Below are 25,187 nucleotides of genomic sequence, written 5' to 3' on the forward strand. Positions count from 1 at the left end.
CAGGTTATCTCTTTGCCATAAATGCCCTTTGTACATGAGGGTGGGGATTAGTGAGGTGGGTGGGGGAGGAGGTCAGGGCTGGGTGTGTGTAGGGGGGCTGGGTAGCAGCTTTAAAGGTCATCTGTAGGAAGAGGAGGCCCCATCTTCCTCTGACCACCCACCCCCATCTCTTCCTCCTAGTGACTCAGGCCCCAGCTCTCACATGGGGCCAAAGGCACATGCCCCTACCCCCAAGCCTGGCATGTGGACTGAGCTGCAGTCTGTGGATTGAGAGAATGGATGTGAGGACAGGGACAGACTTGTCGCAGCAGGCTAAGCTCTCTACCTATCTCCCACGTGCCCCCTTACCTATCTCCCTTTGGCACCTTGCAACCCTAAGGCTAGCCCCACCGCTCTCATAGATGGGACCCCACAACACTGTGCGCACCTCCTGGGGCTCAGTGACCTTCCTGGCCCTGTGTCCCGTGCCCGCTGCTCTGTGGGCTGCAGTCTGACCGCGGGGTGGAGGGGGCTGATAGGCACCCGCTTCTGCGCAGAGCGGGAGCGCCCGAGGATTCAGCACCACGCGGTGGACAGCTCCGGGACGGAAGCCCCGCGAAGAACAGGAGCCGGAGGCTCAGGGCAAGGAGCGGTGCTGGAGTCTGGAGGGAGGCGGGGGCCCGGTTGGGAGCGGGAGATCCGGAGTGGGGAGGAACGGAGGAGGGGCTGGGGGCGGGCCGGGGCCAGGGGCGGGGCGGGCCGCGATTGAAAGCGGCCGGGCGAGCGGGCGGGCGGGGAGTGCAGAGCTGCTGAGCGAGGGAGCAAGCCAGCGAGCGAGAGCTGGAACCCTGCGCCCTCGGCTCCTCTCCGTTTCTCTCCGCGCCGGAGTCGGGCACGCCAGGTAGGGTAAGCCCGTGGTGCCGCGGCCGCCGCCGACCTTAATGATCCTGACCCCATGTCCCGGAGACCCGTGGGCCCTCGAGTTCTGGGGCTCCCGGGCCGGGGCGTCCAGACAGTGCTCACCAGGAGCTCCGGGAAGCGGGAAGACAGCCCCAGGCATCCCGCCTTTCTTCCCCAGAGAACGCACGCCCTGCATCACGCTCCTTCGTTCCTCCTCTCCTTCCATCCTTTGGTCTGTCTTTCTGTCTGTGCCCCTGTCTTTGTGTCAGCCTCTAGGGCTCAATCACTCCCTGTCCAAATTTCGTGGCCCAGACCCCCTGGCTGCCCCCCTCTGGGGTTCCGTCTCCCTTCAGGGTATTGTCCCTGTCTGGATTTTGGTCCTGGCTGCCCCTGTGGGAGGCTTGTGGTCTTGACCAGTTTGGGCCTCAGCCCCCATCTGGGTCCCTTCCCCATCGGTCCTGGTCTTCATGCTTGCCTCTCTCTCCTGGTTGCCTGGTTGAGCTGCTGCTTTCTGGGTACCCACAGGATCCCAGTCTCCCTGCCCTGGCACCAGGGGGAGATTAACCCTGAGGAGCTGAGGGGCAAAGTGAAGAATCCCAGTCTCTGTGGCGAGGACATGGGGTCCTGTCCTTCTTCAGCCTCAGTTTCCTTCTCCTAGCCTTCCCAAGCCTGCATGATTGTGAGAGCCTGTGTGAGGTGGGCATCTGGGAGGGTAGCTGGGGTACAAGTGAAGCGCAGAGTGGAAGAGGGAAGGAGGAGTCCCCAAGGGCCAGGGCCAGGGTGGACAGGATGGGGAGAGGATGCGGATAGAGATGCATTAGAGATGGTGACTTTCTCTGCTTGGATCTGAGCTGAAGAAAAAACAGGGGCATTAAGTCTCCAAAAGCATTCTATGCAGAGCTAAGGTGTCCAAAAGTCTCACCTTGAGCACTGTTTTGAGATTCTGACCAGATGAACTACCCCTGACCCTGGACACACGTATGCTCACATCTACTTTCCCTACTGACTTAAGACCTGTGGCCACTTCAGTGTCCCTCCCTGGGGCCAACCTCTCCACCTTGCTGTCAAATTCCCAGGGCCTAGAGTGTCTATTACTTCCTAAGTCAGGGGGCTCTGGGATGGATTTTTAAGAATTGGGAGCTAGGACCCCTGGGGGTGCTCACCTGGGCTCCAGTCTCTCTAGGAGTTGGAAACTACCCTTTGGAGACCTTTCCTTCCCTCTTCCCTGGTGGGTTTCAGCCACAGTGGCCTATCTCTGGAAATGCAAGGCTCAGGATAGGGACTAGACCCCCAAGTTTATACTCTAACCCGACCCCTGCTGCAAAGGCATTGACTTTGGGGTCCTGGGAAGTTTGCGCAAGGTCTTGGACACTCTGATTCACAGCAGGATTGGTGTTGGCTCGGTCTCCTGACTTCTGTCTGGTCCTCTACTCTCTGCCTACCTCCCTCTCTGCTAAGTATGCAATGGGCACAGAGCTCATCTACAGACCCAGATCAGGGCAAAGCTGAGAAACACGCCAAGGGGTGTCTGGGAGTTTCTCAGCCTGGTTTGTGATACTACCTCTCCCTGGCTCCCTAGAAAAGTCCCATGGAAGAGAATTGGGGAAGGCAGAGTCAGAAGGGGTAGCCACTCTCGGGTTCCACTTCTCCCTGTTTGTCTGTCTGTCTCTTTCTCTGCAGGAGCTGGGCCCCTTCTTATCTCTCTTCCTGCCTGTCCTTTCCTGGTCCCTGTTTCCTCCTTTCTTTGCCTTTGCTGCTTCTACCCTCATCCCCTGGAGGCCCAGGCCTGCTGGACCCATCCATCCCCTTTGGGACTATGGGATCACTGCTTGGGCTCCTGGCACTGCTGCTGCTATGGGGTGCTGTGGCTGAGGGCCCCTCCAAGAAGGTGCTGACCCTGGAGGGGGACCTGGTCCTGGGTGGGCTGTTCCCAGTACACCAGAAGGGTGGCCCAGCAGAGGAGTGTGGGCCTGTCAATGAGCATCGCGGCATCCAGCGCCTGGAGGCCATGCTTTTTGCACTGGACCGCATCAACCGTGACCCACGCCTGCTGCCGGGTGTGCGCCTGGGCGCGCACATACTGGACAGCTGCTCCAAGGACACACATGCCCTGGAGCAGGCACTCGACTTCGTGCGTGCCTCGCTTAGCCGTGGTGCCGATGGCTCACGCCACATCTGCCCCGACGGCTCTTACGCCACCCACGGTGATGCTCCCACTGCCATCACTGGTGTCATTGGCGGCTCCTACAGCGATGTCTCCATCCAGGTATGTGGGGGCTGCCCAACTGGGGGCTGGGGAGGGAGTCTGGAGCGGGGCCCAGAATTCCCTCTGAACAGGGCCTCCAGGCTGCCACGCATTGGAAAAGGGGCTAGGAGCTTCCTTTAAGTAGCTTTTTGTGGAATACTAAGAAAGTGCCCCTGTCACATAATGGGGGTTAATTTTTAGAGATTGTGTAAGGAAAACATCGCGCTTCCATCCCATACACACACACACACACACACACACACACACACACCTGAGGTTAAACAGCCCTGAGAAGCTTAGTAGCCAGGCCTCTTGATTCAGAACTCCAGGTTTGAACCCTGGCTCCCCATGTACTATGTGACTCTGAGCATCATTTCTCCCTTCTGTCCCTCCGTTTCCTCCTTGTAAAATAACAGAACTCAACACTTGCCACTCTTAGGGTTGTGGTGGAAATTTAATGAGATACAACATGCAAAGCATGTATTGGGGCCATGCTCAATATTAGCTGCTATTAGTACCCCATTTTGTATATTGGGAAACTGAGGCTTGAAGAGAGGCAGGTGCTGGCGCAGCGGAGACATTCCCCTAGGGCCCTCGGCCAAGGGCCTCCAGCTCTGTCAGATCATCTCTCCATGGGCTGTAAAGGGGTGGAAGGTAGAAGCCAGGAGCAGCCCAGAGAAGAGAAACTGGAGTGGGGACCCCAGAGGAAGAGAAGCAGAATGTGTGTGGCAGGGGGAGGGTCCCCTAGGTCTTCAGGGGGTACAGGATTTGAAGGGGTGGCAAGGTGAGGGAACAAGGCCCTCCTGCTTTCTCACAAGAGGTAAGCAGAGGGTTCTGGCCCAGCTGATATCCCTGGGCATGCCTGGCTGCTTTAGCCCAGGAGGGATCCTCCCCCTCCCAGACTGGGTCCCACCTCTTGCCTGGACCCTTACCTGTCTGGTGCCCAGAAGAGGCTGCCAGATGAGGCCAGAACTGGGATCGGGGTCGGGATTTGCAAGGAGGGCCTTGGCTGGAGCTTTAACTTCTTTTAGGAGGCCAGCTGAGGGCACTGCAATCAAAGGCAGGGCCAGGACCCCTGACCTGGCATGCTTATTCGGGAGAAATGAAGCATGAGTCTGAACCATGGAGGCCGCTTCTGGCCTGGGATCAAGGAGGCCTGCTCCTGCAGGCGGTGAATTAGTGGTTCAGTTAGTCCCAGCTACTGGACGTGGCCGATAGCAGCTTAGACAGGTGTGGCTGTGCCAGCACCTACCTCTGCCACCTCCCACCCGCTGAGGTCTTCAGGGGCCTCTGGGGTGCCTTCCTAGCACCCACCCTCTCCACAGTTCTCTTCAGGGCTCCATGCATTCATCTCCAGGAGTCCAGTTACCTTCCTCCCACCTCAAGCTGTCTGCCTCCTGTAGCAAGGCCCACACTTCAACGTCGGTCTGCTTTTTTCCTTGTCTGAGTCAAAACAAGGCCCAGCCCTTCATCCTTAGGCTGCACCTGCCTGTTCATCATTCCTCCTCATTCCTGCCCTTTCTCTCCTGCTCCAATCCCTCTTGTCTTCCATACGCCAGGCGCTGTGGCCTCACAGGTATTCTCATTGTTATCTACCTTGTCAGGCAGGAACGAGAAACCGAGGCTCAGGGAGGTTTGCTAACTTGTCCAGGGACACAAAGGCAGAAAATACAAGAGGAGAGGGTGTTGAGACTGTCAGAATAAGAGCCTGTGACCCAGGTGCAAAGACAGGACAAGCTCTCTCCTGTGGAAACTGGGCTTTGTCCTGCTCTCACCTACCCATCCCACCAGGGCCTTGTCTGGACCCCACTCTTGGGGGCAGGACCCAGGCGGTCAGTGGTAAGCAGGAAGCCTTGTTTATTTCAAGGTCAGCCATCCAATGGAGACCAACTCTCCGGCTCTCAGGGCCATAAGGCCCTCAGATCTGGGTCGTCTTTCCTAGGGAAGCCTTTTCCATCTTTTTCCATCATTCCATCAGGATGGGCTCTGGGGAAGGGATACCTGCTCCAAATAGGTAGAGAGCCTAAGAGCCCTGAGCATCCCAGATGCCAGCTAGTGCCCCCACCCCCTGCCCTGTGCAGCCAAGTGCCAACCTCTTCCCGGTCCAGGATTTGGGCCTTCTCTTGCCTCCCTACTTTTGCTTCTGCTATGCATCTGAAGGGGGACAACAGAGGGGTTCTGGTGTGGCTCAGGAGCCTGGTGCCTCAGCCCTAGGTCCTCTCTCTCCCAGCTCTTGGGAAGGGGTGCAAAACTCCCTGCCCCCAGAGGGAAGACACATCAAGACAAGATAGAGGTCTTCGGGGTGAGAGAGACCTCAAGGCTGACTACACTGACACTTGATCCCAAGGCCGAGTAGCCATGAAGAACACGTCTGTCTTTCAAGTTCGACCTGATCGCTGATCTTTGCTGGCTCTACCCCTCCCCCAGGTGGCCAACCTCCTGCGGCTGTTTCAGATCCCACAGATCAGCTATGCCTCCACCAGCGCCAAGCTGAGCGACAAATCCCGCTATGACTACTTTGCCCGTACAGTGCCCCCCGACTTCTTCCAAGCCAAGGCCATGGCTGAGATCCTCCGCTTCTTCAACTGGACTTATGTGTCCACTGTGGCATCCGAGGGCGACTACGGCGAGACAGGCATCGAAGCATTTGAGCTCGAGGCCCGCGCCCGCAACATCTGTGTGGCCACCTCGGAGAAGGTGGGCCGTGCCATGAGCAGGGCGGCTTTTGAGGGTGTGGTGCGAGCCCTGCTGCAGAAGCCCAGCGCCCGGGTGGCTGTCCTGTTCACCCGTTCTGAAGATGCTCGCGAGCTCCTCGCCGCCAGCCAGCGCCTCAACGCCAGCTTCACCTGGGTGGCCAGCGATGGCTGGGGGGCCCTGGAGAGCGTGGTGGCAGGCAGCGAGGGGGCTGCGGAGGGCGCCATCACTATCGAACTGGCCTCCTATCCCATCAGCGACTTTGCCTCCTACTTCCGGAACCTGGACCCCTGGAACAACAGCCGGAACCCCTGGTTTCGCGAGTTCTGGGAGCAGAGGTTCCGCTGCAGCTTCCGGCGGCGAGATTGCGCAGCCCACTCGCTTAGGGCCGTGCCTTTCGAGCAGGAGTCCAAGATCATGTTTGTGGTCAATGCGGTGTACGCCATGGCCCATGCGCTGCACAACATGCACCGAGCCCTCTGCCCCAACACCACCCAGCTCTGCGACGCAATGCGGCCCGTCAATGGGCGCCGGCTCTACAAGGACTTCGTGCTCAACGTCAAGTTTGACGGTAATGGGGCTGGCCCGTGGCCACCAGGCAGTGGGCCTGTGGAGAGCGAGAGGGAGCGGGCCTCCAGGTTCCCCATTCCTTGGCTAAGAGAATGTAGTCTACAGCAAGAAAGGGAGACCCGCGGGGGCTGGCAAAGCCAGGACGAGGATGGCTAGACAGGGGCCACTCCCCCTGGAGCGGGGGCTGGGGTTCCTCTTTCCAGCCTGGTTCTGCACTTTGAGGGTCTCTAGTTCCTGCTTGGGCTTTGCGCTCTCTCTCTCCTGCCTCTCTATCGTGCAGGCAGCAGGGACTGGGGGGCCTCAAGCTCATTCTCAGGCAGCAGAACAGGATAAGGGTGGGTTGAGAGTGAGCACCAGGGGACACTCCCTTTTCTGGGAAAATACTATTCCTAGACCTGATTTTTTATTCAAGGTGGCCAGTCTCTTCATACCCAAATTTGTTTTTTTAGACATTTGTTTATTAATATTTTATTTATTTAATTGAGAGAGAGCGTGCACGTGCGCACAAGCGGTGGGGAGGGGCAGAGGGAGAAGCAGGCTCCCTGCTGAGCAGGGAGCCATGATCCCAGGACCCCAGGACCATGACCTGAGCCGGAGGCAGACGCTTAACCGATCTAGCCATCCAGGTTGCTCTATAGATTTTTTAAAAATATTTATTTATTTATTTATTTATTCTAGAGAGAGTGCACGTGAGTGGGGGCAGAGAGAGAGGGAGAGAAGCAGACTCCCGCTGAGGGTGGAATCCGATGCAGGGCTGGATCTCATGACCCTGAGGTCATGACCTGAGCCAAGATCAAGAGTCAGACGCTTAACTGACTGAGCCACCCCAGTGCCCCTGTACCAAAATTTATTTTGCTCAGTGTTCCAGCTTTATGAATAACGAATGCCTCAGAATCATCCCTGTGCTGCAGGCAGCATCACTGTAGGAGCAGTGGGAGGGGGCCAGGGCCTCCAGGGCCTTGTGGCCCAGGGCTAAGACGGATAATAATTCCAATGAGGTTGACATTCAGAGTTGTGGGAAAATTGGGGGAGGGGTTAGGATTGGATCCAGGGGCACCAGGTCGCTGTTAGAGCAAGGACCCATTCAGCCCGCTGGGCTGGGTGGGATTTATGGGAGGGCTCGAGTTGGATGCTGAGGACTTCGAGGCTGGCTGGAAGGAGCAGGGGCTGTGGGGGCCCTGCAAGGGGCTCCAGGCTGCACCATTCACCATAGGGCCTTAAGCACATCATCTGCTAACGTGAACCCCAACTCCTCACTGGGACCTGGGATGACAAGGGGTCCTGCTTCCTCCTGAGCCTACCTGGGAGATGTGAGGTTCCCGGGCAAGGGGAGAGGGGAGTAAAGTGTCTCGTGAGCTGCCTATGAGCACATCCTGGTGGACGTCACTGGTTACAAGTGATCACTGAGGTTGGGGTTCAGCTAGCCTTGCGATCAGTATTGGGACTGGAGGGGCTGGCTTATCATTGAGAGGATTAAGTGGGACTAGGACCTGAGGCCAAGGTCAGCTGTGAAGGAGTCCATGTTAAGTCTGGGGAGAGGGCTGTGGTGTGTGATAAGGTTGGGGTCTGGGGTCTGGATTGGAAGGTATTGGAGTCTAGCTGTAAGGTTAGGTTTTGGGGAGTCAGGGTTGGGGGTTGGTGTGGGCATGACGTTTGTGGAGATGCCTGGGCTTTGAGGCTGGGGTTCTATTTGGGGTTTAGAGTTGAGATTTGTCATAGCCTCGCATTTAGAAAAATGGCTGGTGGGGGGGGGGGGAGGCCAGCTTTAGTGTTGGGGTGAGGCATGGGAGAACGAGGAGTGGCCTCAGGGCTGGGGTTTGGGTTCCATGTAGGGTGCAAGTTGAGGTCACATCAAGATTAGCCACCAATCCCACCCTCTCTTCCCCCCCGACCCCAGCCCCCTTCCGCCCGGCGGACACACACAGTGAGGTGCGCTTTGACCGCTTCGGGGATGGCATTGGACGCTACAACATCTTCACCTACCTGCGGGCCAGCAGCGGGCGCTATCGCTACCAGAAGGTGGGCTACTGGGCGGAAGGCCTGACCCTGGACACCAGCCTCATCCCGTGGGCCTCGCCCGCAGCCGGCCCCCTGCCCGCCTCTCGCTGCAGCGAGCCCTGTCTCCAGAATGAGGTGAAGAGCGTGCAGCCCGGAGAGGTCTGCTGCTGGCTCTGTATCCCCTGCCAGCCCTACGAGTACCGGCTGGACGAGTTCACCTGCGCTGACTGTGGCCTGGGCTACTGGCCCAACGCCAGCCTGACCGGCTGCTTCGAGCTGCCCCAGGAGTACATCCGCTGGGGCGATGCCTGGGCCGTGGGGCCCGTCACCATCGCCTGCCTGGGTGCCCTGGCCACCCTCTTCGTGCTGGGTGTCTTTGTGCGGCACAATGCCACGCCAGTGGTCAAGGCCTCGGGCCGGGAGCTCTGCTACATCCTGCTGGGCGGCGTCTTCCTCTGCTACTGCATGACCTTCATCTTCATTGCCAAGCCCTCCACGGCGGTGTGTACCTTACGGCGCCTCGGTTTGGGTACCGCCTTCTCTGTCTGCTACTCAGCCCTGCTCACCAAGACCAACCGCATTGCACGCATCTTCGGGGGGGCCCGGGAAGGAGCCCAGCGGCCACGCTTCATCAGCCCTGCCTCGCAGGTGGCCATCTGCCTGGCGCTCATCTCAGGCCAGCTGCTCATTGTGGCCGCCTGGCTGGTGGTGGAGGCACCAGGCACGGGCAAGGAGACAGCCCCGGAGCGGCGGGAGGTGGTGACATTGCGCTGTAACCATCGAGACGCCAGCATGCTGGGCTCACTGGCCTACAACGTGCTCCTCATTGCGCTCTGCACGCTCTATGCCTTCAAGACCCGCAAGTGCCCCGAGAACTTCAACGAGGCCAAATTCATAGGCTTTACCATGTACACCACTTGCATCATCTGGCTGGCCTTCCTGCCCATCTTCTACGTCACCTCCAGCGATTACCGGGTGAGCTCCCTGCAACAGAGTGGCAGCGGGAGGTGGGGGCGGACGCTGGACCTTCTGCTTCCCAGAGTCTTGTTTACTCTGCTGATAACTCTGAGGCGCCAAGAGGCTGAATGCTCATCCAGGGGCACACAGCTTGCAGTGACCCCATTGGGACTGGACCCCAGGGGGAGGTGGGAAGGCTGAGTGGGGCGTTAGGCAATGGCCAAGGAGATGGAGGAGTTAGAGCTGAGATTTCAGGACTCACATGCCCCCTCTAAGCTCGAGGAAATGCATGTGCCGAAATATGTCCGAATGAGCTGCCCTGCTCCCCGGAGGGGTTGGCTGCAAAAGGGGAGACCTGGTCTAGTGGGTGGGTGATCAGGGCATCAACTAAAGAGCTAAGTCAGGAAATGTTGCTGACTTGTTTAGGTTGACGAAAGGTCCCAGTAAGAGCACAAAAGAGGGAGGTGTGTGTGTGTGTGTGTGTGTGTGTGTGTGTGTGTAGAGAGAATCATGGAGGGCTTCTTGGAAGAGGAGCCCTTGCACTGGGCTCTGCAAGACAGGCAGGTTTGAATAGGTTGGGTGGAGAAGATAGTGGAAGGCAGCCAATATAGAGTTTGACTGGAGCAGAGGGTGTGCACTGACCTCCCTCGTTGAGGAGGGGAGGCACAGATGGTGGAAGGTAGGCAGAGGTGAGGGTGGAAAGCAAGAATGGGAACGGCAGGGCCGTCAGGCCATGCAGCCCGGGAGGGCGCAATGCTCTGATGCCCCTCGGAGCCGAGCAGTGTGGCATGGCGTCCCCTGGAGCGGGGCAGGCAGAGAGGGTGAAGCACAGAGCAGCAGATCTGGGATCTAGGGTTGAGGAAGGTGAAAGCAGGAGGAAACTGTACCCCAGTTGATGGCTTCCTAGCAAAGATCCAGCTGGCCTGAGTGTCTCGGTAGGTCTCCTCAGCTTCAAGGGGGCAATGGCTGCTTCAGATGGGGTGGTCAGGGAAGGCCTCTTTGAGGAGGTGACAGATGAGCTGAGCTCTGAACAATAAGAGGATCATTTTGGTGAGTCCTCACGACGCTGGAGTAAACTCCATGGCTCTCCCCATTTTACAGACGAAGAAACGGAGACTCAGGGAGGTTCAATCCCTTGCCTAAGGTCACTCAGCTTGGGAGTGTAGAGCAGGGTCTGAACTGACAATCTTAACAATTAAAGGAGCAGGAAAATCGAGACAAGAGCCCCTGCAAAGGCCCCTTCCCCCAGGACAGAGGTATGGTGGGCAGTGCTGGGGGCCAGGGCGGCTGGGCTTGGCTGCTGTTGCACCTGCTGGGCCACCTGCCTGGTTGGTGGAGGCCAGCGCTGGGGAGGGAATCTGCTCTGACTCAGCCTGCATTTGCATATGATTTGCATTTGCATGCCAATCCTAGGTGGTTAAGGACTAACCTGGACACGCACACGGTTCCCATACATGCACATACGTACACACTCATGCACACACACATTCCTGCACACATATGCATGCAGATACACACACACACACCAGCACACACACCCCGATGCACACAGACACCCCCGCACCCCTGCATGTTCACCCCCTCAGCTGGAATTTTCATCTCCCTGGGAAGGTGGTCCACGGGCTGACGCTGGGACTGTGCCCACCTTCCTAGAAATCCTTTGGGGCTTGGCAAAAGGACCAAGGCCCGGTGTTGGGTGCTCACCATATCCCCCCCTCCCCACCCCCACAGCCTGGGCAGGGGTCCTGGGGCCAGACTCATCCTTGACTTCACCCATCCCAGGTACAGACCACCACCATGTGCGTGTCAGTCAGCCTCAGCGGCTCTGTGGTGCTCGGCTGTCTCTTTGCGCCCAAGCTGCACATCATCCTTTTCCAGCCACAGAAGAACGTGGTTAGCCACCGTGCGCCCACCAGCCGCTTCAGCAGTGCCGCCACCAGGGCCAGCTCCAGCCTCGGCCAAGGTCAGCGTGCACCCTAAGCAGCCCTCCCTCTGCCTCAGCTCCTCCGCATGGGGGCCACTCCTTGGGTTGCTGGGATTCTTTGGCTGGAGGTGGAGTGCTCCTTAGAGGAGGCTGGAGAGGGGAGGGAGGGGTGAAGGGGGAGGAAGCCTCCTCCACACTCTTGTCTCCTCTGCTGCCCGCTCTTGGGGAAGGACCTCGGGGTGGGCCCCAATCTCTGGCTTCCCTTCCTAGGTTCTGGCTCCCAGTTTGTCCCCACTGTTTGCAACGGCCGTGAGGTGGTAGATTCGACAACATCGTCGCTTTGAGGACCCCACGTCCCCGCCCAGACACAGCTGCTCCCTGGGACCTGGTGCAGACCCGCATCCAGGGCCAGGGGACGTGAGCTGGAGCACCGCAGTAACGCCAACCCCATGCCCGCCCCCAAAGCCACTCGCCACTGACTCCAGCCCTTCAGAGTCAGAAGTCAGGGTCCTTGACCCAGGAGCCTCTGCGACAGCCACCAGCTGTCCTTGCAGCGTGTCCCCTCCTTGCTAGGCCCAGGACTCGGAAGGGAGCAAGCCAGGGTAGACACGGCCCTGGAATGGGATGGCTGAGGACTGCTGGCCCCAGTTCCCAATCAGCAAAGGTGCTTCCAGCCCCGCCCCTCCCTCCTTCTAGGGCCTTTTTAATTTTTTACATACGTTATTCTGGGATGGGGAGGGGGGGTTCTTGTGGGGGCCATCCCTCCCCCTGCATAGTAGTTTGTCCTGTGGTTTATTTTGTACTATCTGTAAATAAAGTGTCTTTATTTAAAAAAAAAATCACTCACGGCCTTTGATCCAGGGAGACCCCTCGTGCCCTCCAGAGCCTCCCGACCTCCCTTTCGATGGTATTTGTTGACTCTGCCCTATGCCAGATGCTAGGATCTGGCGGCCAGCAGGACAGACCCAGCCCTGCGTGATGGGGAGACAGAAAATGGAAAAGCCATCCTCTGAAAAGGAGCCACTGCAGAGTGGCCAAGGAACCAGTGGGGCGAGGGCAGGGGGGCTTCAGTGGACACAGGAGCATCTGACAGTGCAAGGGAAGACGTGGATGGTGTGGGCGGTGGGCCAGCAGGGGCAGCCGCCTGTGACCGGTAACTGTGGGCCATTCCACACTGGCCCACCTGGCACTTGCAGGAGCCGCTGGTTAGCACAGAGCAGGCTGAGTGTCGGTATGGAGGGAACCAAGAGGAGACACGGAGCTGAACATCACCTGTTCGTGTGGTGCATACAGAGCTGGAAAGAGCTCCTGAGGAGGGAGGAGTGGAGGCAAGAAGAACAGAGGCTGGGCAGTTGGAGAGGCCGTCTGCTGTCGGACTCTGGGAGAGGTGGGAGAAGGGGCCTTTCTCTGGTCTTGGAGGAGCTCTCACCCTAGGGCCGGGTTGTGGAGCCCAGAGCCCTCGGGCACCCCCCCATTTGCAGTCTGGGGCTCACCAGCAGAGGGCGCAGCGGCACAGACTCAGCCCCGGTGCTCAGCCAGGCAACCACTGCCCTCCTGTGGCCTAGGGGGCAGTGGGCACAGAACCCCAGCGGGAGCAGAACCTGGCAGCTTCTGGGGAACCCCCACACGGCGGCATCGCGGAGGGACAAGGTCCCGTGTTGGGAGATGGGCAGGCCAGGGACATTGGTTATTTTGAAGTGAACTCATTTGCATTTACAGGCCAGCAAGTCTGTGGAAATTTGGGTTAACGATTTTAAAAATGTAAACAGAAAACTGAAAAAGAAAATGGTAGGAATGGCATCTCCTCTCCAGCAGACCCTGAAGTGTAGGGGTGCCACATAACATCCAGAGTGCCTGGCTAAATTCGAATGGCATATAAACAACAAATGATTTTTTAGTGTAAGTATGCCTCGTGCTCTATTTGGGACATACTTCTAAACATTTTTATGATTTATCTGGCATTCAGATTTAACAGGGCATCCTGTATTTTCATTTGCTAATTTTGGCAAGCCTATTGGAGTGTCTCTTTTCCAGATTTCTGGTCTGGCATGACCCAGGCCTCGGGGAGCCCTCCGTGGCTGAGCACCGGGGCAGTGTCCCATGGGACCTGCGGTGCTGGTCCCTGCTTCCAGGGTGGCCTTTTCTGGGTCTTCCTGCCAAACCAAGCCTAGGAAACATTTGCCCATCTTCCCAGCCGCTGGACAGGCCAAGATGGGCTCAGATGCTTTTGCACCAGGAAAGCAGCCCTCCTTTCCATGGCTTCAGCTATTTACCTTAAAATGTAATAATAACAACAACAACAACAATAATAATTAGTTTTTTAAAGGTAGTAATTAACATGGTTCATGGCTAAAGAGGTACAAGAGATGTTCAGTGAAGAATCTCTTTCTATTCCTTTCACCCATCACCTGGGGGCAGGAGGTGGACAAGAGTTCCTGAGGGCCAGACCTGATGTCTGTCCACCACACCCCTTTCCCTCCACCACCACCCGTGCCTTGCCCTGCCCACGCCCACAACGTTATGGGCCGAGAATCTCCAGGTCTTCACTCCTCAACTCTCAGTCTTTAGTACACGTTACTCAGACCAGGTCCTTCCAGCTGCCCCCGCCCGTGGTCCTCCTCCCGGTCCTGACTGGCCTGGGCTTATGTCTCTGCTCTCCTCCTCAGTACCACCTCCATGTCCCACGAAGCCCAGACACCTCTGTCCCTGCTGGGTTGGCCCTGCTAATGTGAGACTTGGGAGTCCTCCAAGGAGAGCTCGACCCTTCTGGGGCCTGACAACAGAGATGCCAAACATTTGGGGTTCTCTCCGCCCAGACGGAGCCACGCATCATGGTGAATTGACTGTCCCTGAGCGTAACCAGGAGACTGCTTTGCTCAGGCAGCCGAGTTTGCTGTGGGGCATTGTGGTCTCTCCCGTGGCTTTGCTCACAGCCCCTCCCTGCCCGTCTGCCACCCCTTCACCTGTCCCTTGTGCTGGTCCTGGGCAAGCTACAAGTAGCCTGTCTGGGTGGGCCTGGCTCTCTCTCTCTCACCCAGGAGGCCCTGTAGATTGGGTGACTCCACTCTGTTCACTGCTCCCCTGGTCCTGGCACAGAGTAGGGGAGAGTGAGCCCTTTCCAGAGGAGCCCCTTGAGATGGGACATTGAAATCTAAGAAGTTGGTGATGTATTGAGCAAAGGTGTTGGAGACAAAAGAATAGAGCTGAGGGGATGATGTGGAGGCTGGGCGGGGGGGGGGGGGGGGGGGAGATTCAAGCTCTCCCACATCCCCGGATCCGGTGGGGAAACTTGACCCAGAGTTACATTCCTGCCAGAGTTCTCTCTCCATTCCTCCCACCCCACACCCGCCTCCTCTCCTGGTGCTGGGGGTCATGAGAGGTAAAGGGGAAATGAGGGGTCACTGAGGCTCTCAAAAAAACCTTCTGAAAATGTCTCCATCCCAACCTCCTGCAGAAAAGGAAAGATGCCTGGCCTCCCTACCCCCAGGGGTCCAGCAGGCCATTTAGTGCTAAAGATGGGTGTCCTCAGTCTGGGAGAGAGGAGCTAGATCTGGGGAAAGCAGAGGAAGGAGAAAGGTGGGGTGGTCAAAGGGAGGTGAAAAGTTGGGTGGGTGCAAAGGGAGGGGGGAGAAATGGAGGAGGTGGGGGAGGGGAGCCAGTGGCAACTGGAGAAGAAAGTAAACCGGAAGCTTTGAACCCCCAGGGCTCTCGCCAAGAAGTCAGGTTTATTTGCTTGTTTGTTTGTTTAAGAAAAATCACTTTATTCTTTTGTTGAAAAATACATGCTCCCTATAAACAGTTTAAGCATTGCAGAAAAGTTAAAAAAAAAAAAAAAGTATTAGCTCCAGTTGCATCATTCAAATATAACCATCATTAGCATTTCTGGTACCGCATCCCAGACATATTTCCATGCATTTTTACAGAGAGGAGGAGGGATAGAAATACTTTCATAAAAATGGGATCATGCCATATGTCTATTTTTTTAGTGAAGATTTAATTTTACTTGATTCTAATTGAAGAAAATGAATCTGAAGTAAAACTGAAGGAATTCTTGAACTTCACAGACATTTCTTCATCACACAAGATATTTTCCCCCTGGAAGGATCCCCCTGAGCTGAAGAGAGAGCGTGACATTTAGAGGTACACATTCTGGTAGTCTCAGGGAATCTGAGGAGAGTTTGACCCCGTCGTCGACCTTGCCCCACGAAGGAGAGGAGGGTGGGCCCTTCCCCACGCACACCGCGCCTGTCCAGGGGGGCCGGTCGTCTACACGGCCACGAGGCACTGTGGCGCGGAGGCAGACGCCCCCAGGGGCCCCTGGCTAGCGTGTATTTGTGGTTCAGCCTCGCCACACCTGGCCCTCACCGGTCTGCACTCAGGCGGTTCTCATCCCTCAGGGGTGGCGACGGGAGAGGCCGCGCCTGGGCGTCTGAGGGCCCTGGGGTGCATCCTTTCTCCAGGCAAAATAAACGGGGGGCAGCCTCTTGGTCACAACATCGGAAACTCATTCTGGCGGCCTTCCAGCAGCATGATGTTTTTATTAGCCACATTTTCACTGTAGACCATATGGACGGATTCCTTGGGGAGAAACCGAGAACACTGGCATTAGCTACACTGTCCAGTCTGGTCACGTCCAAATTCCGTTTGGTAAGAGCACGCACTGAGCTATTCCGCGTTCATTCTTTGTCCAGTGTATCCACAGGTCAGTGCCTGTCCTCTGACTTCAGCCTCCGCATTCCGGAGATCCAACTTCTGACTTACTTTTAATTGTTGGAATTTCGTTAAGCAGTTTTTCTTTTTCATGGAAAGCTCATGGCCCCCGTATTCTGAGTTCTTTTATATTTCACCAGGCCCTTTCTCCCCACGTTCCATGAATGTTATTGCAAAGATTTTATCTTATTAGCTTATTTTACCAATTTTTTTATCTTATCAAATTTTAATGTAACTCATATTAATAAAAAGATCCCCTTGTCTCTAATGATGACTTTCCTTTTCTGCTATGAAAATTTTATTTAAATATAAAAAAGTAGGAGGCTTCCATGAATCCAGTAGCTACCTTTTAGAATTCTCAATCTCTGGCTAACTTTTTTTCATACAGACATCCATTCTTTTCCTCCCACACCGTCCCAAATTTTTAAATGTAAAATTCAGGGTGTAATCTTATCTTTTTGATTAAAATAACATACAATTATTGAGTACATACTGTGTTCTGGACACTCTTAATGTATAGAAATATGCTATTGTATATATTGTACTTACGTTGTTTCATTTAATCCAATGTTAGGTACATTCCATTAATACACATAACACACAGTCATGAAACAAAAGTTTTATTGAAAAACGCACACATTTCGCAGAGGTAAATCTCAATGAATTTTTTTCACAAAGCGAACACGTCTTTTAACTATCACCCAGATTAGGGATGGGGGTATTTCCCTCTTAACTTTTTTACTTGAATAAAAACGGGCTGGTTTTAGCATATTGGGGTCCACACTCTTTTTAAACATTTTTGATGTTATATTATTTCATTTTGGTATACTTTACATTTTAAAACAGTTTTTGATTTATGAGAAGATTGTGAAGATAATTTGTTCCTCCATGCCCCACACCCAGATTTGACAGGAGCAAATTAGTAACAAATAGTCACATTTCTTATAATTACTGGGCAAATACAGATACCTTTTTATGAACTAAAAATCCGTAGTTGATTCAGATTTCCTGGTTTTCCCCTAACCCCGTTCCTCTGCTCCAGGATCCCCCACCCCTGACACCGCGGAGGCTCGGTTGGAGGAGGTCTCCGGCAGCACGTGGCCGGCGGCTAACCCTGGAGTTGGATCCGGGCCTTAGAGGCTCGGCGCCCCGCCCCCGGCCGTGGCAGGTGCGCCCCGCCCACCGTCCCACCGTCGACGTCGGAGCCATTCTCAAGCAGGAGCCCCTGAGAGAGCAGCGTGGTGCTGAGAGCTCCGGAGCGGGGTTGTGACCCACGACTAAGGCCTCAGATCCCAGTCTCGCAGGCTCCCAGACGCGCCCGGACGCGTCTGTAAGTGCCCCTGCTTCTTAAGCCTGCCACCTGCCGAGCAGGAGCGGCCTGCTGCTTCCTTCCGCCGCTCTCTGCCCTCCGGGTCCGCCACCAACTTTCCACCCGACAGGCTCCTCTTTTTTTTTTTTTTTTTTTTAATTTGTGACTTAAAAAAAAAATCTCTCTCTCTGTCTCTGTCTCTATCTCTGTCTCTGTCTCTATCTCTGTCTCTGTCTCTGTCTCTATCTCTGCTTTCCCCCAGTTTTGTTGATATAATGGACACGCGTCGCTGTATAAGTCTAAGGTGCACAGCCAAGGGGTCTTAGGAACGTTGCGCCGCGACGGGGCCTGAGTTTAGTTAGCATCCATTACCTCAGGGACAGAGCAGTGGTAAGGGGGGCGCCTGGGTGGTGCGGTGGGTTAAGCGTGGGATTCTCGATCTCCGCTCAGGTCTTGATCTCAGGGTCTTGAGTTCGAGCCCTGCATTGGGCTGTAGGCTGGGCGTGGAGCCTACTTAAAAAAAAAAAAAGGCAAAACAAGAAAAAGAATTTTTTCCTTGTCAAACCTTTTTTCCTGTGATAAGATCTCTTGGAATGACTCTCTTAACAGCTTCCCCCTACGTCACACAGCGGTGTGGCTGCAGTCACCGTGCGCGGTGCCTGACATCCCTGGCACGCACTCCCCTTCCTGCTGGCAGCTTGTACCTTCCACCACCTTCCTCCTGGCCCACACTTTTACCCGCAGAACGTGGTGGACATTTCTCTGTCGTCTTCTAGCGTCGAGTGTTGCTGTAGGGAAGTTTGATGCTTGTCTGATTTTATTTTATTTTTTTATTTTATTTATTTATTTTTAAAGATTTTATTTATTTATTCGACAGAGATAGAGACAGCCAGCGAGAGAGGGAACACAAGCAGGGGGAGTGGGAGAGGAAGAAGCAGGATCACAGCGGAGGAGCCTGATGTGGGGCTCGATCCCATAACGCCGGGATCACACCCTGAGCCGAAGGCAGACGCCTAACCGCCGTGCCACCCAGGCGCCCCATGATGCTTGTCTGATTTTAAACCACACACGGGGCGGTATTCTACCCGCTGTAAAATGCACAGAGGTTAGGGGTACGACTCTGTGGATTTTGAGGAACGTGTACACTCATGTTAGCGTCACCCAAATCTAGAAGCAGAACTTTTGCGTTACTCCTGAAAGTACCCCCCTCCACCGCCCGGAGACAACCGCTGTTTGATTCTGATCCGGTTTGTATCGATGGCATCATACTTAATGTACTCCTTTGTGTCTGACTGTTTTCTCTGGGTCTGTTTACATGACTCATCCATGTTGCTGTGAGAATCAAATCTTTGTGCCCTTTTTATCGCCGAGTAGTATTCCAGTGTACAAATACATTGTAATTCTGTTATCTGCTTTCCCGATTTTTAAAGCTATTATAAATACGTCTACTATGAACACTTCTGAGCAACCCTTTCTGTGGACACAGGTTTTCAGTTTTCTCTAGTAAAGGCCAAAGAGCAGAATGGCTGAGTCATAGAGTCAGGTGTTTTTTTAATCTTTATTGGAAATTTCCAAATGATTTTCCCAAGTGATTGTGCCATTTTACAGCAATACATGAGAATTCCAGATGCTCTTTGCCACTTGTCAGGCCTTTTAACTGTAGCGGGTGTGTAGTGGCGTCCTATTGTGGTTTTAATCTGTGTTTCTCTTGTAATTAATTATATATTAATTATTCTCTAGCATTTTCTCATGTTCTTTTGGGCTATTCTGTATCTTCCTTTTTGAAGTACTTCTTCAGATCTTTTGCCCATTTCGATCGGGTGATTTATTTTTTAATGTTGTTTTGTAGGAATTCTTTATATATTCAGGATGAGTTCTTTATCAGATAAATGTATTGAGACTCTTTACTCTGTGGCTTTGCTTTTAATTATCTTACTCCATTAATGAGCAAAGAAATTTTGCTGAAATAGAATTTGTCGATTTTTTATTTGAAACCAATGTAACATTGTGTGTCAACTTTTATCATGTTGACGATCTTCCGTTCCTTGGTTTCTGAATATTTTTTATCATGAAAGGATGTTGGATTTGGTCAAAAGCTTTTACTGCGTCAATGGAGATGATCATATGATTTTTCCACTTTGTTCTATGAATATATTGTATTACATTGAATGGTTTTTATATGTTGAACCGCCCTTAAATTCTGGGGCTCACTTGGTCATTATGGACCGTCTTTTACATAAGCTTTTGGATCTACCTTATTAGTATAGTACCTTGTTGAGGATTTTTGCATCTGTATTCATAAGGGATATTGAGCTGCAGTTTTCTTTTCTTGCGGTACTTGCCTGGCTTTGGTATGAGGGTAATATTAGCCTCATAGAATGAGTTAGGACGTGTTTCTCTCTTCTTCTATTTTCTAGAAGAGTTCGAAAAAGATTGGTGTGAATTCTTTAAATGTCTACTAGAATTCACCAGTAAAGCCACCTGATCCTGAGCTTTTCTTGTGGGGAGGTTTTTGATTACTGATTTACTCTTATATCAGTCTATTCAGATTTCCTATTTTTTCCGGGGTCAGTTTTGATGATTTGTGTGTTTCTATGAATTGGTCCATTTCATCTATGTTACCCAATTTGTTGGAGTATAGTTCATAGTATTCTCCTGTAAGTCTTTTTAAAGCCACTTTATTGAGGCATGATTGACATACAGAAAGCTGAATATTTAATGCATACAATATGATTAGTTTGGAGATAAGTATACACCCATGAGACTGTCACCAATATCAAGGCCATAAACTTACCCATCAGCTCCAAAAGATTTCTTCCATTCTCTTTATTTATTTATTAAATTACATTTTTTTTTCCTTTTGTGGTAAAAGCACTGGACAAAAAAAGTCTATCTTCTTAGCTAATTTTTAAGTATGTAATACAGTATTACTAATTACAGGTTCTATGTTGTATGGTCAATCTCCGGAACTTACTCAACTTGCATAACTGAAACTCTGAACCCTTTGGCTGACACCTCTTCGTTTCCCTCTCCTCCCAGCCCTGGTAACCATTGTTCTACTCTCTTTCAGTTTGACTATTTTAGATTTCTCATTAAAGTGGGATCATGCAGTGTTTATCTTACTGGATCTGGCTCATTTCACTTAGCATAACACCCCCCAGGTTTATTCATGTTGTTGGAAATCCTGTCATTTCCTTCCTTTTTATGGCTAATAACATTCCAGTGTGAGTGTGTGATAGGATTTATATCACATTTTGTTTCTTCTTCTTAACTGAAGTATAGTTAACATACAGTGTTATATTACTTTCCGGTGTACAGTATAATGATTCAACAATTCTGTTTTTTCTCACCCCCCCCCCCGCAGTGATTCAGCAATTCTGTACATTACTCAGTGCTCATCCTGGTAAGTGTTCTCTTAATCCCCTTTACCTAATTCACCCACCACCCCCCGATCTCCCCTCCTGCAACCACCAGTTTGTTCTCTGTATTTGAGAGTCAGGTTTTTAGTTGGTTTGTCTCTTCTTTTCTTTGTTTTTTGATTTGTTTCTTAAATTCCACATATGAGTGAAGTCATACAGTACTTGTCTTTCTCGGACTGACTTGTTTCACTTAGCATAATACCCCTTAGGTCCAATCATGATGTTGCAAATGGCAAAATCTCATTCTTTTTTTGTGGCTGAGCAATATTCCTTTGTGCATATATACCGCATCTTCTTTATCCATTCATCCACTGATAAATACTTGGGTTGCTTCCATATCCAGGCTATTGTCAATAATGCTGCAACAAACATACGAGTGCATGTATCTTTTTGAATTTAGTGTTTTCCTAGTCTTTGGATAAATACCCAATAGTGGAATTACTGGATCATATGGTAATTCTATTTTTAATATATTTAGGAACCTCCATACTGTTTTCCACAGTGGCTGTAAAAATGTGCATTCCCACCAACAGTGTATGAGGGTCCCTTTTTCTCCACTTCCTCACCAGCATTTGTTACTTCTTGTCTTTTTGATTTTAGCCATTCTGACAGGTATGAGGTGATATGTCGTTGTGGTTTTGATTTGCATTTCCCTGATGGTGAGTGATGTTGAGCGCGTTTTCGTCTGCCTCTTGGCCATTTGTATGCCTTCTTTGGTGAAATGTCTATGCAAGTCCTTTACTTGTTTTGTTATTGAGTTGTAAGAGTTCCTTACATATTTTGGATATTGATCTCTTATCAGATGCATGGTTTGCAAGTATTTCCTCCCATGCCATAGGTTGCTTTTTCAGTTTGTTGAATTTCCCTTGTTGTGAAGAAACTTTTTAGTTTGATGTAATCCCACTTACCGATTTTTTCTTTTGATGCCTGTATTTTTGGGGTCATATCCAAGAAATCATTGCCAAATCCAGTGTCAAGAAATGTTCCCTGTGTTTTCTTCTTTTTTTTTTTTTTTTTAAAGATTTTATTTATTTGACAGAGATAGAGACAGCCAGCGAGAGAGGGAACACAAGCAGGGGGAGTGGGAGAGGAAGAAGCAGGCTCCTAGCGGAGGAGCCTGACGTGGGGCTCGATCCCAGAACGCCGGGATCACGCCCTGAGCCGAAGGCAGCCGCCTAACCGCTGTGCCACCCAGGCGCCCCCCTGTGTTTTCTTCTAAAAGTTTTGTTGTTTCAGCCTTTACATTTTAGTCTTTAATCCATTTTGAGTTGATTTTTATATATAGTGTGTAATAAAGGCCTGATTCCATTTTTTTGCATGTGGATATCCATTTTTCCCATCACCACTTATTGAAGAGACTGTCTTTTCCCCATTGTGTATTCTTGGCACCCTTGTCAAAATCCAGTTGATCATATATGTGGGGGTTTATTTCTGGGCTCCCTACTCAGTTCCTCTGACTCACATGTCTGTTATTATGCCAGTACCATACTGTTTTGATTACTGTGGCTTTGTAATATAGCCTATAATCAAGGAGTATGATACCTCCAGCTTTGTCCTTCTTGCTCAAAGTTGCTTTGGCTATTTGGGGTCTTTTGTGGTTTCAAATGAATTTAGGATTGTATTTGCTATTTCTGTAAAAAAAAAATGCCATTAGGATTTTGATAGGGATTAAATTGAATCTGTAGATCACTTTGGGTCATATGGACATTTTGACAATATTAATTCTTCTAGTCCATTAACATGAGATATTTTTCCATTAATTTATGTCTTTAATTTCTCTCACGAATGTTTTATAATTTTAAGTGTACATGTCTTTCACCTCTGGCTAAGTTTATTCCCAGGTATTTTATTCTTTTTGATGCTATTATAAATGGGATTGTTTTCCTAATTTCCTTTTCAGATAGGTCACTGTTAGCGTATAATATTGTTAGTGTAAAAAATATTGGCCTGATTTTTTTAAAAAAGATATATTTATTTATTTACTTGAGAGAGAGAGAGAGTGCATGAACAGGGGAGGGGCACAGGGAGAGGGAGAGAGAGAATCTGAAGCAGGCTCTCTGCTGAACAGGGAGCCCGATGCGGGGCTCAGTCCCACAACCTTGAGATCATGACCTGAGCCAAAATCAAGCACAAAGCAAGATCTTGACTGAGCCACCCAGGCAACCCCCCCCCCTTTTTTAAAGATTTATTTAGAAATGCAACTGATTTTTATTTTATTTATATTCTGCAACTTTACTAAACGTGTTTATTAGTTCTAACAGGTTATATGTGTATATAGGCCTCTGTGTGTGTGTGTGTGTGTGTGTGTGTGTGTGTGTGGTCTTTAGGGTTTTTAACATATAAGATCATGTCATCTGTAAACAGATAATTTTACTTTTTCTTTTTTGGATTTAGAGTCTTTTTTTTTTTCCTTGCCTAATTGATATGTCTAGGACTTCTGGTATTACGTTGAATAGAAGAGAGAAGAGTAGAGTTCCATTCCTCGTTCCAGATCTAAGAGGAAAGGTTTTCACCTTTTCACTACTGAGTATGATGTTAACTGTGGGCTTTTCATAAATGTCCCTTATTGTGTTGAGGTAAGTTCTTTCTATACCTAATTTGTTGAGTTGTTGTTATTGTTGTTGTTGTTTTTTTTAATGATGAAAGGCTGTTGAATTTTGTCTAATGTTTTTCTACATCTTGAAATGTGATCACGTGATTTTTATCCTTCGTTCTGTTAATGTGGTGTCTCACACTGATTCGTGTATGTAGGGACCTTTGCATTTCAGGGATACAGGAATAAATCCTACTTGGTCATGGCATATGATCCTTTTACTGTGCTACTAAATTTGGTTTGCTAGTGTTTTTTTAAAGGTTTGCTTTTTTTAAGACTTCATTTATTTGAGAGAGAGCACGAGTGGGGGGAGGAGCAGAGGGAGAGGGAAAAGCAGACTCCCCACTGAGCGTGGAGCCTGGTACGGGGCCCAATCCCAAGACCCTGAGATCATGACTGGAGCTAAAGTCAGACAGTTAACTGACTGAGCCATGCAAGCTCCCTGGTTTGCTAGTATTGTTTTTGTTGTTGTTTTGAAGAGTTTTGCATCTATATTCACCAAGAATATTGGCCTGAAGTTCTCTTTTCATGTGGTGTTTTTGACCTTTGTATCAGTAATGTCAACCTCATAAAACAAATTTGTGAGAGTCTAAGGATTGTTGCTAATTTTTGTTTAAGTGTTTGGTAGACCTCCCCCACGAAGCTACCTAGTTCTGGACTTTTATTTGTGGGAGTGTTTTGATTGCCGCTTTACCTCCCTGTTTGTTATTGGTCTATCCAGGCTTTCTGTCTGCGATTCAGTCCTGATAGACTGTGTGTTTCTAGGGAATTTTTCATTTCTTCTGCATTGTCCAATTTGTTGGCATATGATTGTTCTTAATAGACCCTTATGATTTTTATTTCTATAGCATCCATTGTAAAGTCTCCTCTTTTACTCATAATTTTATTTATTTGAATCTTCTCTCTTTTTCTTAATTAGTCCAGCTAAGGGTTTATTGATTTTTGTTTATCTTTTTAAAAAAAAAACCCTTCATTTCATCAATTTTTAAATTGTTTTTCTGTTCTCTGTTTCATTTATTTCTGCTTTAATCTATTTTCTTCCTTCTACTAATTTTGGGTGTAGTTTGTTCTTTTTCTAGTTCCTTGGGGCATAAAGTTAGGTTGTTTGAGATCTTCTATTTTAGGTAGACATTTATTGCTATGAATTTCCTTCATATAACTGCTTTTGCCACATCTCGTAAAGTATGTGGCATGTAGTGTTTTCACTTTTGTTTGTCTCTCAGTATATTTTCTTATTTCCTCTTTTATTTCTTCTTTGGCCCAATGGTTAAGAGTGTGTTGTTTAATTTCTATGTATTAGTGAATTTCCCCCTTTTCTTTCTATTATTGATTTCTGTTTTCATTGCATTGTGATTGGAAAAGAGACTTGGAAGGAGTTCACTCTTCTTCCGTTCATCAAGATTTGTTTGTGACCTAGCATACAATCTATCGTGGAGAATATTCTGTGTGCACTTGAGGAGAATGAAATGCTGCTGCCATTGGGGGGATACACCTATTAGATCCATTTGGTCTATAGCGTTGTTCAGTTCTACTGTTTCCTTATTGATTTTCTGTCTGGATGATTTGTCCAATACTGAGAGTGGAGTATTAACCTCTCCTACTACTTTATTGTATTACTATGTGGTGGGTCCACTAGCAGGGGTGTGAGTAGCCGTTCTGCCAGGTCCACGGGTGGGCTGGACTGCTTTGGGTCTGCGGCAGCAAGCCCACCACTAGCGTATAATTCTTTTATCTTTAGAGTCAGTAGTAAATGGGCTCATTTTCTTTTTTTGATTTTAGTCATTTATCTCTCTCTTTTTCTTTTGGTGAGTCTAGCTAAGGTTTGTCAATTGTGATCTTCTCAAAGAACCAATGTTTTGTTTTATTGATTCTATCATTTTCGTATTCTC

General features: G+C 50.7%; 1 protein-coding gene and 1 long non-coding RNA gene across 3 annotated transcripts in view; both read left to right on the plus strand.

Annotated features, from left to right (window-relative positions):
* Positions 1–784: 784 nt before the first annotated feature.
* GRM2 (glutamate metabotropic receptor 2) lies at positions 785–12,106 on the plus strand. Of its 2 annotated transcripts, XM_026500947.4 has the most exons (5): positions 785–3,145; positions 5,552–6,389; positions 8,286–9,361; positions 11,126–11,306; positions 11,538–12,106. In XM_026500947.4, exons 1-5 carry the CDS (start codon positions 2,696–2,698, stop codon positions 11,609–11,611), a joined length of 2,619 nt encoding a protein of 872 aa, XP_026356732.1. In that variant the 5' UTR covers positions 785–2,695; the 3' UTR covers positions 11,612–12,106. The 2 variants fall into 2 exon arrangements, with proteins under 2 accessions (XP_026356732.1, XP_057167728.1); XM_057311745.1 differs by lacking the exons at positions 11,126–11,306; positions 11,538–12,106 and adding an exon at positions 10,545–10,987.
* Positions 12,107–17,065: 4,959 nt separating this feature from the next.
* LOC125283771 (uncharacterized) overlaps positions 17,066–25,187 on the plus strand; it is a 30,419-nt gene continuing 22,297 nt past the window's right edge. The window contains exons 1-3 of the long non-coding RNA XR_008959095.1: positions 17,066–17,307; positions 20,651–20,689; positions 23,138–23,281. This is a non-coding gene — a long non-coding RNA (uncharacterized LOC125283771). The remainder of the gene's footprint in view (positions 17,308–20,650; positions 20,690–23,137; positions 23,282–25,187) is intronic.

The sequence above is a fragment of the Ursus arctos genome, unplaced genomic scaffold (genome assembly GCF_023065955.2).
Source record: "Ursus arctos isolate Adak ecotype North America unplaced genomic scaffold, UrsArc2.0 scaffold_14, whole genome shotgun sequence".
In the NCBI taxonomy this organism is placed as follows: domain Eukaryota; kingdom Metazoa; phylum Chordata; class Mammalia; order Carnivora; family Ursidae; genus Ursus; species Ursus arctos.